General features: G+C 36.1%; 1 protein-coding gene and 1 long non-coding RNA gene across 3 annotated transcripts in view; one reads left to right on the top strand and one right to left on the bottom strand.

Moving 5' to 3' along the window:
* LOC148116765 (uncharacterized) overlaps nt 1–16859 on the top strand; it is a 41013-nt gene that overhangs the window by 20586 nt on the left and 3568 nt on the right. The window lies entirely within an intron of this gene.
* The window catches only part of GRHL1 (grainyhead like transcription factor 1), a 58366-nt gene continuing 46911 nt past the window's right edge, over nt 5405–16859 (bottom strand). For both annotated transcript variants that reach the window (XM_034432077.3, XM_034432076.3), the window contains exons 13-16: nt 16556–16644; nt 12692–12777; nt 9332–9396; nt 5405–8007 (exon numbers count right to left, since the gene is read on the bottom strand). In XM_034432077.3, coding sequence (XP_034287968.1) covers nt 7893–8007; nt 9332–9396; nt 12692–12777; nt 16556–16644 — 355 coding nt within the window. In that variant the 3' untranslated portion in view covers nt 5405–7892. The remainder of the gene's footprint in view (nt 8008–9331; nt 9397–12691; nt 12778–16555; nt 16645–16859) is intronic.

Genomic DNA, 16859 nt, shown 5'->3' on the forward strand with positions numbered 1-16859 from the left:
TGTCAGTCTCTGAAGGAGCATAGCTATAATTTTTTGAGAATTTTTGGGAAGCAACTCTGAAACTCGACAGTGCTTGCTTCTGACAATGTGTGTTTTATTTGTGACAGAATTGAGCTTAAATCAAAAGAAAACAAATTGCCAGCTCAAATTTAACCATTAGCTTTTAAATCACATTGTAACATGTTCTTGCAAGGAGGTGCTATGGTTTGTATTGTGAGCATGATATCAAAGCTGAAGATTGATAAGACAAATTGCAGTAAAACTTGAATTCCTTAGTCAGAGCAAGGAAGACCCATCTGGTATCCTGTGTATCAGATGATGCCAAAATCTCAGAGATATCACTTCTTTTCCTCAGTTCAGAAACATTTGCTATAATGGCATAGATAGACCAATGTTTTTCAATCTTGGCAACTTCAAGATTTGGGAATTTCAACTCTAACAATTCTCCGCCAGATTCCCAGACTATCCAAGTCTGGGAGTTGAAATCCACAGATCTCAAAAGATGCTAAGGTTGAAAAACACTGGAGTGGGGAATATGGAGATAGATTTGAAGAAGCAAGGCAAAAGCAGTAATGCACTAAGCGCAAGTTTAGCCCCGAAAAAAGAGAAGATGAAAACGAAAAACGAACTCTTGGGATTGCCATGTCTTGATTCTCTTGCCTATTGGCAGGGGGTGGAGGGCAAAGGTTTGGAGAGAGAAAATCTCTGTCAAATTTCCAAGATACTGTTATTATACCTTGCAACAATAAAGTGGAGTTTCAGTAGTCTTTGTCAAATGTTTCCTGCCTGGCCTACCTCAAATCTTCACTCATTTTTTTAAAAAAAGCATTTACTGTATTATGCCATATTTTCTATATCCCTTCTTGTGCCTTCTTAGATATCATTTGATGCAGTCCCTTTATATATTTTCATTTTATGGGAAGCACAGTTTGAACCGGAAAAATAACCGCCCTTTTTTACCCACTCTTAATTTAAAAATTTGTCTAGATTGTTCACTGACTCAATCAGTCATAAAATAATCCATAATATTCTTTAATGCAGATGGTTCTCCTTATTTTGATCAAACCTTGGAGTCCAGGAGAAAAGTATTTTCTGTTTGGCTTCTGTTCTCTGCAAACACCCCACCCCCCACTCCCGTGAGATCCACTCCCACCCTTTTGGCCTTCTGAAAAGGCGAAGACCTGGCTCTGCCAATTGGCCTGGGCCCCCAAAAGGAGCATGTAATTCTAAAGGTGGCTAATGGATTAGATAAGACCCACCTCCCATTGATTCCCCAGTACGCATCCTGGTTAATTTAAATTTAATGTGTTCATTGTTTTAAAGTTTTATATTGGCATTTCTATTGATTAATTGTAAGCCACATTAAAATGCAAGCCTTGGCGAGATAGGTGGCATATAAATTTAATAAAACAAACAAAGAAAAGTAGACATCAAGACCAATTTAACAAAGGCATGAAAAAAGCATACTTTTTGCAAAGTACAAAAATCCTCTGCCATTTTGTGCCTATGCAAAACACATACACACACACATACACACACACACACACACATCCAAAACTTCAGATAAACTTCACCTGGTTGGATACTGTGTATTTTCGGGCTATGAATATTAAGATCATGGGTAAAAATAGCCACCTGTCAGGCTACCAGATTTGGTCGAAAAAAATTTGGATAACCACTAAAGAGCAGCATAGAATCAGCAGCTTCCTGACACTCTTTCCTGCCCCTCTAGTTAGTCATCATACAGATTTGTGTGATCTGGATATGGTAGCTTAATTAGGAAAAAAAGAAATTATTACTGATTTTCTCTCACCTTTTGTACTTTTTCAAAAGAGCTAAGCGACCTTGATATAAAAATGAAAAGAAGAGAAATGCAAAGAAAACCCTCAATCATCTGCTGCAGTTAATAGGAAGTTAAGCAAACTGTGGAAGAGGAATTCTGTACTATCCACAGCTAATTGGAAACAAAATACATTTGGTACATTTACAAGCTGAAAATGTTAATATTTAAAAGGGGGTTATTCAGTAAATATTTCAGAATATCCTTGCCTTGGGAAAGGACAGTATTAAAGAATATGCTGTGCAGGCATTCCAATTTTAATTCTTTTCTTTTTAGAATTAAACCAGCACTGTACTGTTCACTTACTATCTTATTCTGTTGCAGTGTCTTGACTCAATACACTAAACTGACAGGGCCATCTTAGTATAAAGCATTCATTTATAAAAGGAAAGCAGTGAGCAGTTACATTATTAGTGTTTTTCTATCCTCATTTAACTCATCCTGTAATTAGAGGGCAATGAATTGCTATAACACAAGTAGAAACACTTTTAGTACAATAGGAATATTAGATATTTTAGAAGCTCTGAGCATGGTCACTCACAAAAGACTCATTCAACAGAAAAGTAAACTGAGGCCATTGCTCTCTGCTACTTTTATTACAGTAAACCCTTACATATCTCCTACCTCTCCAGCTCACCTTTGTCTCCTTTTTTATTTTGGAAGAAACCCTGTACACACCCATCATTTTTATTTTCTTGGAAATCTTGGAAATAAAAGCAATGTTAGATCCTACGGCTTTGCAACATGCCCAGTTTCTGTTTAAATGTATAATGTGTGTGGGAAGGAAGATATAGGTGGTCTTTACATTGACATCAAGGAGGGTCTTATACAGCCAAGGAAAATATCTATAGTCACAGTTAGTGTCATATGGCATCAAAAAGTTAAGCTCATAGCCACAGCAGTGTGATGGAAACTTATTGTATTTTTCATGTTTTTAATGTACCTTGGGGATGTTAATTGACTGTGTTATAATAGAACATTGAAGATGGGCAAGGGGTGACAATAAGCATGTATTTTTTTTACTTATCTCAAATCATAACTTCATAGTTAAACAGACTTTTGAGCTCACCTTAATCTGCAAATCTGTTAACACTTCCGTTATGTCACATCTTCAACAGGGGAAAGGAGGTAGCTTTGAAAATTAGTTTGCCCCACTGGAATCTGTTCCTCCAGCCCCATATGTGGTATATTACATGCTTTCGAACTGCCCAAGCAAGCCGCTTATAATGAGACAGAGCCCTCACGTCAATTTTGTTGCCACAGCTCTTGGTTGTGAGCAAATGTGTACACACACCAAGAGCAAGAGGTGAGAAAATCTTCCAGACATTTGTGTTGGGGTGTGTTGTGAAAGAGAGAGGGAGGGAGGGAGAGACACAGAGAGAGAGACAGCAGACACTACTTAGTTTCCTGTAAAGGCAAATGTTTCCCCTGCCAGTTGTGTCTGACTCTAGGGGATGGCACTCATCTCCACAGCTGAAGAGCCAGCATTGTCCAAAGATGTTTCCATGGCCATTTGGCGGGCATGAATATATGCCGAATGCGCATGGAACACTGTTACCTTTCCACCGAAGTGCTATCTGTCTATTTGCATTTATATGTTTTTGAACTCCTAGGTTAGCAAGAGCTGGAGCAAATAATGGAAGCTAACTCTGTCACCTGATACTTGGTCTTGAACTGCCAACCTTCCGGTCATCAAGCCCAGTGTCTTAATAGCAATAGCAATAGCAATAGCATTTAGACTTATATACTGCTTCATAGTACCGTGTTTCCCTGAAAATAAGACCCTGACTTATATTTTTTTGAACCCTTAAATAAGCGCTTGGCCTTATTGCCATGCGCTCAAAAGTCCAATTGAGCTTATTATCAGGGATGTCTTATTTTGGGGGGAACAGGGTACTTTACAGCCCTCTCTAAGCAGTTTACAGAATCAGTATATTGTATTGCCCCCAACAATCTGGGTCCTCATTTTACTGACCTCGGAAGGATGGAAGGGGAGGAGAGGAGAGGAGAGGAGAGGAGAGGAGAGGAGAGGAGAGGAGAGAAAAACAGAGCTGGGAGGGACTTTGGAGGTCTTCTAGTCCAACCCCCTGCTCAGGCAGGAAACCCTATACCATTTCAGACAAATGGTTGTCCAATCTCTTCTTAAAAACTTCCAGTGTTGGAGCATTCATGACTTCTGGAGGCAAGTTGTTCCATTGATGAATTGTTCTGTCAGGAAATTTCTTCTTAGTTCTAGGTTGCTTCTTCTGATATTGGAACACTGCTAGTCCTTCTTTTCATTAAACTAGACATACCAAATTCCAGCTACTGTTCTTTATATGTTTTAGCCTCCAGCCCCCTAATCATCTTTGCTGCTCTTCTCTGTATTCTTTCCAGAGTCTCAACATCTTTTTTACATCATGGCGACCAAAAAAGTGTGGCCTTACCAAGACATTATAAAATGGTATTAACGCTTCACATGACCTTGATTCTATCCCTCTGTTAATGCCGTCTAGAACTACATTGGCTTTTTTGGCAACTGCAGCACACTACTGACTCATATTTAAGTGTCTACTAGGACTTCAAGATTCTTCTCACAGTTATACTATTGAGTGAGGTACCACCTATACTGTACCTGTGCATTTGGTTTTTCTTGCCTAAATATAGAACCTTACTTTTTTCACCATTGAATTTCATTTTGTTAGATAGCACCCAATGTTCAAGTCTGTCAAGATTGTTGTATGTAGTGTATTTTCATGTTAGTTATATAACATTATAGTTATATCATTATGAAAAGTTAAATGAAATAACACTTAGCAATAGCACTTAGACTTATATACCGCTTCATAGTGCTTTACAGCCCTCTCTAAGCAGTATACAGAGTCAGCATATTGCCCCCATCAACTTGGGTCCTCATTTTACCTACCTCGGAAGGATGGAAAGCTGAGTCAACCTTGACCCTGGTGAAATTTGAACTGCCAAATTGAAGGCAGCCAGCAGAAGTAGCCTGCAGTACTGCAGTCTAACCAATGCACCACTGCAGCTCAATGGTATGTTAGATGTACTGTAGTATATAGTAACAAAGGGAAATGTAATCTTACTATTAGCAAATGATGGGAAACAGGATATAAATAGGAAAATGCAGATGAGGTTTAATTTACAAATATTATATGCTGTGTAGTGAGGACCAGTTCTGTTTTACAAGAAGAAAACATTCCAAAAGATGCTTTACTTGGGCAGTATACCAAAATAAAGTTTTTCCTTCGTTTGAAAATCACCCTCCCATCTTATTCTAATCAAAAGAATAATAATTTGTCCTATATTGTAAAGAGGCCTCTTTGTAAATGAAATAGAACAGAATTACACTAAACATATTTAATATCTGTCCCCATTATCTCTTTTTGTCTTTTTTTATAATTTTATTATTACCCAGAATAACTTTTTTATTTTCAAAAAAGTTGTGAAGTAGAAGTGAAGGAAAACAAGACTTTAGTTTTAGATATCTGTGGGCATTGTGTTGCCTTTCCTTGCTTTGAGCAAACACCCACCTCCACTTATAACAAATACCAGTCAAAGTTAACTGAATGGTTACAAATGGACATATAAAATTTAATTGCTCTTGCCTTACAGCAAATGTTCAATTACACAGACACATAAAGGCAAACATGGGCAAAATCACTTCCATTGAACTCTACAAATATGGCTATGGTTAAAAGCCCCATGTCCCACAAAATAAATCAACAGTTTAATTCATACATTACATATAAATATAACCACAAGTGCATTCATTCTTAATAGAGAAAAATCTTATATTTACTCAATTTTATCTGTAGCAAAACCTCAATTTTCTACAAAAGACAGAAATTGTCATGCATGTTTACAGATACAAAAATTCTCGATATAATATCTTCCAACTCTGAATTATTAATGACAGCATTTTCAGAAACTGTTTCTAGTTTTCATCAACAAGATCTATTTAATCTTAATCTGTAAATACATGACTATTTACAATTATTAGAGTTTATTAAAGTTATTAGATTTTTCTTTTAGGAAGGATTCTCTGGGTTTGCTTCAACATATACATCTATTCAACATTTCTCAGGATTCTATTGCTATGCAATATACATAATACTAATAATAATTATAATAATAATAGTGGTAATAAGAACCACACACAATAGATAAAGAAATCAAATAACAAAGAGCCTAAGTGTTCAAAATTCCAGGCAAAACTTTGTGCTAGCCTGTTGCAAAATTAACCTTCTCAGCTTCATGCTGTATAGAGGTATTGGATTGTAATTTAGCTAATATGTCAGGACTTGGGAGGTTGGGGGAGACTGACAGAAAAGTCATGAGCCAGCGAACAATGCAGGTTTATCACTTAAATGGCATTTTGAAATGGGCTTCATTCATGTGAATGTTTTTTTTTTTCCTCTGCTACTATTAATGTTTATATTTGCTCAAAATATTTTTGGGCCCCATAAAAGACATTCAAAGTGATTAATAAAAATAATATACAAACCTAACCATATCAAATAAAGTAGGAGTCTGACCAAAAGGAATCTGGAGTAGGGGGTCACATGTATTATATAGTGTGCAAGCAGGTTGTATGGAGAAAGCATATTTCAAAATAAACATGTAGCCCAAATAAAATTTTGGCAACCAAAAGAAATAACAAGTAGTTTTATTGGCTAGTTGTAGTAGGTAATGTGTGTCTCCTGACTGGCTACATCACTTTCTCCTCAAAACATATATTGAATTCACATCTGTGTAACTAGCACTGGTGTAGGTGGACTCCATTAAGAATCCCATTATGCTGTCTGGCTCACATATTATTTTAAGTTATGTTTTTTTTTAATGACCTTTTGTTGATTAAATCACAATCTTCTTAAACTTCCATTTTGGGGTTTGCACAGCTTGGAAATCCCTGCACAAAACAAACTACATAATGATTTATGTAGCATGTTGAATGGAACCAGGATTATTGTTTGCTACCATAGCAGTTTACAGAGCTTATTTTTGGAGGCATCTATTCTGTGCCGTAAACCTTGCAAATGTACTCTGATTTATAATGGAAAATGGTGAGAATATAATCTCTGTTTCTTGTATTAAAATGGTAGGCATCTACATTTTAGAACAAAGAAAATAATAGTGTTTGAAATTGCAGTGAGAACTGAATCCCAAAGTCACTAATACCAGTTCTGATGCTTAATGCTTCTTCAGTTATAATATAGGGTACATGAGCAAGTCTCATCTCAGACTCTAATAATAAAAAGAAATTAAATAAAGTATGCAAAAATGTCCTTTTACCTATTTTCCCTTACAAGAGATTGAATATGCTCAACAAAAATTTAATTTAGCACCAAGATTGCTTTTCTTAGTGATATATTTATATACATATAACCTTTTCAAGTTGGCTTTGTCATATGCTTTATGTTATGCATGCACATAGATATATAATCATACCACTGTATATCCTGAATATTATATATAATATAATCTATGTACACATTTACAACCCTTCAAAATACACCACACTTATATACAGATATAGTTCATCAGTGGGCTACACACAATTAAAGTTCTTCATAAAGCAAGAAACAAGAAATTGTAGCAGAAAATTATAGTCTTATGTCCTGGGCAGCTGTAAACATCACAACAATCCAATCCTACACTTTTCTGAAACTCCTATAAGCACCAAAGGAGTTTGGAAGTTCTGAGCTGATAAAGAAACTTACACACATATTTAATGGATAAGGGAATGTGTTGATAATATAACAAGTTCATTTTAATTGTGCTTTGATTATTTATGCAAATTTCATTTTTTTAAAAAATAAAATCAATGTCTGTTCTTCTGTTTCAAGTGCAGTGTTGCAGCCAAAAGGCCTGATTTATCAATTGATAATGCTTATTTTTAAAAAAACAAAACAAAACGATATTCCAAAGGTTCTTTGGAAGAATAAAATGACTTCTTCCTTAAAAACACATTTAAATCCTGAGGACAAAAACAAACGAGGTTTTGTATTTAGAGCCTTCACTGAAAGATACCACAAGGAGCCCAACAAATTAGGTTTCAGATTTCAGTAAGGGTGAGTTTGTAAGATCCAACAGCTTCTTCTATCTGTAACTGGAAGGTGTCTTCATTGGAATAATGCTTCACAATATTATCATCCATATTCACTAAAATACTAAGAAAAAAAATCGGGTATTAGGAACAGGACATATCATAGCGGAACCAAAAACTGTCAGAACTAAAGTAATGAAAAAGTTAGCATCTTTGGACTTAATAGAGCAGAATATTCTGGTTAGCCTAGCAAAGTAGCACACTCTTCTCAATGAGAAAATTATATTAGGCAAAGAGTCTGTACTTCACGCTTTCCACTTAGTAAGAAAAAAAATGCCACTATGGACTAGTTTCTAAGCAAGCCACGGAGGAAATTTAATCAGTCCACAGCAGTACAAGTCTATTAGCAAGAAACCTTGAAAACACTAAGGAAAATGTCATAACTTCTATAGGTATCAACCTTTTTTCTTACCTTGTGCAGCCTATCCTGTTTTAGTTCACAGTAAATAAAAAGGTCATTTGCATACTATAAAGAAACTTCACTTCTGCTCAAAGATCTCTTAAAAATGTAACTTTGAGAAAGGTTTACAGATGCCCAATAGAAAAGTTTAATAAATGTCCACATGGTATCCATTTCCCATGACGGAGAGGAAGGGAAATGACTATTAAATAAATTATTTGCTATTAAATATTGACATTGACTGAAGTGAGAATCCACTCTTGAACTGGCTTTATGCCAGTTTGTGTTTATTTTATAGAGTGCTTTGCATGTTGTTCATTCAGAATCATTTTAAGAAAAATCCCTGCTCATTTAGGTACAATTGCAGGTTAAAGCATCCTATCTCCACTGAATTCCAGGGCATTTGCAAACATAATGCAGATTTTGAAAATGAAAAGAGCGCCTGCAGTTGAGAATAAATATGGCATTGGCAGTCAATACAGAAGCCAAGAATATGTAGCTTTCTATGAAACTTCATGGCAATTTTTAGAAAAATATATTAAAGAATTATTACAGATAGTTCTCCACTTAACAAACATTCATTTAGTGACTGTTCAAATTTACAGCAGCACTGAAAAAAGTGACATGATCATTTTTCACACGACTGGTGCAGCATCCCCATGGTCATGTGATCAACATTCAGATGCCTGACAATTGGTTCATATTGTGGCAGTTGCAGTGTCCTGGGGTCATGTGATTATCTTTTGCAACTTTCTGATAAAACAAAGTCAATTCACAGTATGTGCAATCTGCGTTAAATACAAAACTCCCAGTTTGCTGAGCAAATAATTCTGGATATTATGACAGTAGATATAAGCTGTCGCCACCCTTCTGGTTCAAGGGAAATGGAGAAGACACAGATTGAGTGAAGGGAGAGGTTGGCTGTATGCAAGATGAAAAAGATAAAAACTGCACACCAATTAAGAAGTGTTAATTTAGATATACTCACCCTTTTTTACATTTCTTGAAGACTTTTCCTATTTTGTCCAAGGGGACATCATATTTGTCAGATATCTAAATATAAAAATCAAATAAAAAAGGTTAAATCCTTGAACCACAGAAGGGAAAATACTTTTATACAATACACAACATCAGAATTACTTACTAATGCCTATGACAAAATATACATTACAACTGAAATCATGATTTAAATTTCCATCACATACAGCAAAAAAAGAGCATGACATAAATTTACTTACCGTACTTTTCGGAGTAAATACGACACACTTTCCCCCCCCCTACAAGAGGGTGGAAATGTTGGTGCATTTTATACACCGAATACAATCATTTTTGGCCTCCCGAAGCCCTGCCCCATGTGTCCCGTTTTTATCAAAAACGGGTCCATTTTTCGCAAAAACAGGGCGCACAGAGGCTTTGGGAGGCCTGCAGAGTGCTCCTGTGGGCTGGGAAGGGAAAAAACTTTTTTTTCCTTGCTTACCTCTTCGAAATCTTGGTGCATCTTATGCACCAGTGCATTTTATAGTCTGAAAAATACATGATTTCATTGACTGTATATGATTTCATTGACTGTTTTTATTTATTTCTATTTGTATTGTATCTCATCTTTATTATTTTTACAAATAATACAAGGCAGCGAACATATCCAACACACCTATTTCCTAATTTTCCCCACAACAACAACTCTCTGAGATGGGTTGGGCTGAGAGAGACTGTCTGCTGACAGTCGCACAGCAGACTGTCATGGCGATCAATTTGACTTTGTGAGTTCATTCTTATTAGAACAGAAATCTCTGGAGGAATGGTTGTACCTATGCCTTATCAGGTCACGCATCAAGCCAGCCCACATTTAACAATGTCTGCCGGTAGTTTATAAATCATAGTTCCAGACTCTGGTTTCCTCACTGATCACAAATTATGACTTCCCAAGTCAGAGAACAGGTTGAATTAAGCAAATTTCTTTAGCTGCAATTTTGTGTGATATCTGAACTGAGTTAATCTCTGATGTATACTGTTGAATTTCTCAGAAACTCCCACAACTTGTGGGTTGGTTTCCAAATGTTTTGTTACCGGGCAAGATAACATATTTAGCAGAATTTAGAGGATGTCAATGTCAGTGTTCTTCTGCTTATAAGGATTGTGATCAGTAGGTCTTGTGATGGTGAGAACACATCAGGTGAGGATTTTTGATGGGTCAGGTGTGGGTTGTGTCAAGTGAGGGTCTTGTGATGGGGAGGTGAGGTCAGGTGAGGGTCAATGGGAGGTGCTGGTTGAGTTGGGGCTTGCGTGGGTTGGTTGAGGGCCAGTGCTGTCTCTGGTTGGCTGTGCGGTTGATTTGAATTCTGAGGGGTTTGTAGGCTGGTTGTAGGTTGATGTGTCTGTTGATGGTACAGTGAAAGTAGCCCAATTAAAGCTTTTCTTATATACTGTATATCCCATGTTAACACCTTAGCCATTAATTTTGTTTCTTTAATTTTCAGTTTTTCATGATTCTTTTTTATAGTAGAATTTACATATACCTATGCAAAAAATGTCTTCATCCAGTTTAGCAGCATGGGATAGAGATAAAAGAGAGAGAGATACAATTTATACTTTAAAAATGTGTTATTATGAACAATTTACAATGCATTTTTTCTTGATAATGAATGCTAAATTTGGTGTGGAGAGAGAGTTACATTTCTGAAACTTGCCGTTGAAAGAGTTGCTTGCCAAACAGAATTCATTTTCTAAGGAAAAGGAAAATTCAGACAACTAATTTTTCTCCAAACAAAAGTGACTTCTTGGATGATCAATATGAATAGAAATCTGTATGTTTTCTGAAAATTACACTAGTGCCCAGCCCTCCTCTCAGAGGGAAGTGCAGGTTAAAAGTATTAACAGTTCTTTGCTTGTTCCTTCTAATCCCTGCAAATGCGTCCTCTTCACATGCTATGTTACCACAGATAGTGTGATGGAAAGAAATTGGTTTAGCCTGCTTGGTTTATATATCAATTAGAAAAATCTAAAATTATTCTGTAGTTTTTGTATTTCCTTCAAAACGCGCATTTGGCTTAACAAGTTAATAAATAACCATTACCTACCAATGAAAATAGATACCCAGAACTAAGTGCTGTAAATATATACCCATCATTCTATTCCCTTTTGAGATAAGCAATTTTAGGCCATGTACAGAACAGAGAAAATGAAATAGTAAACCAATGAAAATAAGATGTGAGGTGAGAAAAGGAAAATGAAATATAACAAAGTAGAGTTAATACCCTTTACTGTACTTGTCCATATCTTTCTATCCTTGCAAACGATCCTTGCTTCTACTACTGTATGTTCCACATGAGCCATCTTTTGAATTTTAAATTTCTTATTTCCCTCTTTTTCTCATCATTCCCATTCAGTCATGATTTGTTTGATTTTCTCATGTTTCTCAACCTTTCCATTCTTCCTTTCTTTATTTGATTTGCAAATTGAACCTCTCACACGCTCTCTAAATGTTCAAACATCAGTTATTTTTTATTTAATAATTCATAGGCCGCCCATCTTATATACATGACCCTGGGCAGCTAACAATGAAAAGAGAGTGAAAACAATAAAAACAACCAAAATTGAAGTAACAAAAATAACATAAGAATAGCAGTTGAAACCCCTTATAAAGACAAATTAACCATGAAACCAGGCATAGTTCTGAAATGTTTCTGTAAAACATTTTTGTTTTCAATCTCACTTTTTTGTTTTCAATCTACATTCCATTCCATCCCATTTGGTTCAACTCTTAGGTTTCTGCTTGCATACCCAGCCAATGTTATATTGTTATATTGTATAACATTACAATTGTTATATTTCCATGAAATAGTGTGAGCAGAAGTACAAATTCGTATTTTCCATAGGCCATGATTAGCACCAGGAAGTCCTATAAATACTGACTTCTATCTTCCATTATAGTTATGGTCAATTAGGTCTTTCACATAATTCTTTTTAGGAAGATAAAGATGGTGTAAGCCATTGTACATTACCATTTGTAATCACATCCATGTCACATACAGCATTCCTGGCCATCCATAAAGATACTAGTGGTCAGGTTCCAGTTTATATCAAGCGAGTTATAATACGTTTCTATGCAACATAGGATGTCCCAGCTAGAAATAATACTGTTACTTGAATTCCAACAACTAGAAGGTACATGTTCTATGCTAACACAGAATAAGAATCTAAATCCATTTTTTTTGTAATAATTCAAGCATTTGAAATCCTACACTTAGACAGCATACAGGAGCTATTTAGATTAAGTACAAAGAAGAAGATAGGTAGTTTTCTCCATTTTTTTTCTTACAGTATGATAATAAAGATCCTTACAACTTACAGCTTCCATAAGACCTTTCAGAGATGGAACTTTAAGCATAAGTGCATCAAATACTTCTTCTGATTCTTTCCGGACATACAACAACACTAAAAGAAAGGTGATAAAAGAAAAAAAATTATAAACACTATTTTCTCTCTTTGCCAAAAGCAGGTGACAAAACGTGAAACAAGTAATTTAGCCTGGGATGACCAAAAATAGCACTTTTAATATTGCACTGGCCTTATTTTGCTTTGACAATGCAAGGCAGAATATATGCACACCCTTTCAGGACAGTATAGCATAGTCTGGCCTCTAGCCCCATGTAAATTAACCTCCACTGCTGCTGGTATCAGGAGAACATTTGAAAAGCTACTCTGCCAAGTTTCCAAATTTGTTCTGAACAATGAGCCAATTAACACCCAGGTACTTGCTTTTTTTTTTTTCTTCCTTCAGTTTGTTCAATGGTTCCTCAAATATATTGGAGGGAATTGTTGTGCAAAGGAGGATGGGATTTAGAAGTCAAGCCACTGCTATATTTAAGTTCATTTTTTAAAAAATAAACTAAAAATACATAGAGGATCATGAAGGAAACTTCAGTGCTTCATTGCTATGCATCCCCCCATTATTAATATATTGCATGCCTTTTAAAATTTTCTAGAGACAATTAAGGACTTTTTGTTATCAAGGAATAAACTGTAGAGATTAAAATACATTACTGATCTTAAACTAATAATGTAGATGTAAATATTTTTTAAGTTTGGGGGGAAAGCTTAACCTTCTACTTATTTTCAAAATAAAAATGTGTAAGAAACAGTAATGCCTTATATAGGGATGGAGTTGAATCTTCTGACAATCGGAAGTTTCACTAAATTAAGCCAGTTAGGCACAGTTAGCATGTGTCTACATTTTTTCCCTTCTGTCAGGTTAGACTTGCAATTCAGCAACAGAGGGGGAACAGTGTCTGCAGAATATAATCAAGTTTTTGGGGACAGAGGCAGGATCTGTACTCTTGCTCCATTAGGACAAGTATCATGTGCTCGTAGACTGCCTAAAGAGGTTTAATATAGAAAGGACTCTACAATTCTGCTCCTGTAGTTTAGGTTGCATTCTGAAGAAATACAACAGTTAATTAGCACATGTGACTAAGTACAGGAATCTGCTTTATGCTGAATTAAAACATTGGCCCATCTAGTCCAGTATTTTTCAACCTTGGCAACTTCCAGATGTGTGGACTTCAACTCCCCAGAATTTCCCAGGTGGCATGCTAGCTAGGAAATTCTGGGAATTGAAGCCCATACATCTTAAAAGTCAACAAGATTGAAAAGTACTGATAGAGCCCAATGTAATATTGTCTAACCTGACAGGCATTCTTTGCCAGGTATAAAAAAAGCTTTCCTAGCCTTACCAGGAAATACTGAGGAGTTTTCTCCTTCTGTAAACACCAGTTCCTAGATAAACTAGAATACTATCAGAATTTTGTTTCCTAACAATTCTTGTAACTTATCCTGAAAAAAACAGATGAGACTAAGCTTACTTAAAGCCAGACAGTTCAACATAATATATTGGTTGTCCTCAATTTACTTCTCCTGAACAACTGATTTCAAAGTCCTCTTAGATTATGTGCTACTGTTATATTAACAACATGTCAATCAACAAGGGTGAGTTCAAAACTCCAAAGTGAGTCAGAAAAAAATCCTTGACACAAAGGATCTTAAAAATGAACTCCAAGGAGAAATGAGGTCTAAAAGAATACAGAGATAAGATTCTTGAATTCTCAACAGAAACCAGTGACTCATTTTGTGATTTGCACCAAAATAGAAAAACAAGCCAACTGACAGCATTTGCCCTGTTGAAAAGTCACATGGAGAAAATGTGACATATTTCTTGACTTAGCTGCTTTTGGACTTTGGACTTGACTCCCAAGTACACACTATTTAGACAAGGTCTGATTTCTCACAAGTGCCTAGGTCTACAAGCTCTTCTGTAAAACATTACAGGAACTCCAGCTCCATTCTTTCTCATCTTCCTTCCTGGGTAGTTAATCAAATGATCACGTATACATAAGAGGTTAATTTTAATTACGGCCACTCCACATGTATCTTGTACCCACATATTCATTCCTTATCAGGAAAGGAAAGGAGAAGAAAAAAATACCAGCCTTGGGGTGTTTCTAGGCAATCTGAATATATTTATTTATTTATTAACTGTATCTTCTACAACTATTTGGAAATTCTAGGTTGAGCATATATTCCTCTTCTCCTATTTTTTTCCTACATTAAACTTATGAGGTAGAATAGGACTGAGAGAGATTCAGACAAAATAGCCCAATGAACTTCTGTAATTGAAGTGGACTTGACCTAGTTCTCTTGACTCTTAAACCAATGTATTAACTACTACAGCATACTAGCTGTATGCAGCAAAATAAGTTTTTCTCCATAACATAAGGCAAAATACCTCTTGTAGCACCAATTTCTCAATGATAGTGGATTTTTTAAAAATACCATGAAATCCTTGTTTAAAACCTGCAAGCTGGAGGCCCTCTAAAGAAGACTTGATTCATTGTGCTACACTTAGCACTTCACAGAGACAGGACTTGGCCCCAGTGGCTATAATTAGCTTGCCCCTTGCCTCTTGTAGAAGCTGTGTCAGTCCAACTGGACCAACCAATTCAATGTCATGCATAAGCAAAGTTCTAACAAGACAAAGGTTGGTCTATCTTGATGATTTTTTTAAAACTGATGATTTAGTAATCAACTGGTTTGGTGTTAGGAGATGTGTCAAGAAAATGGGGGTGAAATGAGGAATGGAACGTGACTGGGAGGAAATATTTTTTATATATAACTGGCAGGGGGCAAAATGGCGGGAAACTGCTACCTGGCCATTGCAAGGGAAAGAGGCCTTCCTTTCAGGTTGCAGTCTAACCACGATAATCAAGAAAGCAATGAAGGTAGGTCTTCAGACCTGTTTTTTTTACTGGCAGATGAGTTGCTCGTATAACATCTACTACCTAGGATTCAATCTTGAATGAAAGCATGGATCTGGCAAGTGGTAGAGGTCTGGCTGACAGCTCTCCAAGCTATTGCCTGAGTTAATTTATGATGCAGCAGGCTATGGGTGCCAAGCATAAGTCTACAGGACCGATCTCTTATTGATCTAAAGCTTCATCCAACACTCTTCCAATTCTGAATGCTTGTTGCTCTGTTTGAATGGCTGAGACAGTGTTGAGACAATAACACTGAACAAAAGTCTCTCCTCCGAACAATTTGGGGTGATCTTTGGCTTAGCACTATACAGCCCCAGACTCTTTTCCTGGGGGATTTCCACTCCAGGCTGAGATTGCATGGACATTACATAGACATTACAAAAGGTTTGTACTGAATGATCCTTGCTGGTATTGGCTGCTAATTGCCAACAAGGCATTACACTTAAGATTTTGGTATTGTCCATTGTAATACAGTCCTGAATATCTTTGGGCCTGTCTGAGGGACCACTCATCCCACTAGGAACCTGCTTAATTATTTAGTAGATTTTGAAGATTTCTTTATTAAACAAATTTATATAGCTGCTCACACGTGGTTGATGCCAGGTGGCTTACAGTATTAAAGGAATATCACACTGCCAGAAGCTCAGCTATCTAATACATGAGAGGACTCCTCTGATCCCCAGTTATGGGTAGGAGATGCGTTTAGCCCACACTCTCCCAGTAATTTTTTAAAAATGCCAAAAATACAATTATTTTGACAAACTGAATGATTACACTGATTTTGTCTCAATTTTATGGTTGTGTTTTGTATTTTGTATTTGTTTTCCTATTGTAAGCTGACTTGTAAAGCAGAAAGATGAAATATAAATTAAATAACCAAAATTCCTTGAGGGATGGATTACCTCTTTTTGGTTCTTCTATTCGAGATATCTTAATTGGACTAGCAGCAAATTCATCTTCATTTATGTAAGCCCCTCTCTTCATGGTAGACCTGAAAGGAAAATCAGTTTATCAATTAATCAATCAATCCAAACAACATTTTGGCTTTACTGCAATCACCAGGTAGAGGATTGTCCCTAAACATTTCAAGTCACTGAAGAGAAATGAACTGAGAATATACAATTGCAAGATCTACTAGTTATGCAGTTACATTTAAGCACCTAGTTAAAATGTTAATAACCAATATAATCAAGAGATAGTGTGTTT

Source organism: Pantherophis guttatus, chromosome 1, assembly GCF_059756535.1.
Source record: "Pantherophis guttatus breed Tessera chromosome 1, ASM5975653v1, whole genome shotgun sequence".
Lineage (NCBI taxonomy): Eukaryota > Metazoa > Chordata > Lepidosauria > Squamata > Colubridae > Pantherophis > Pantherophis guttatus.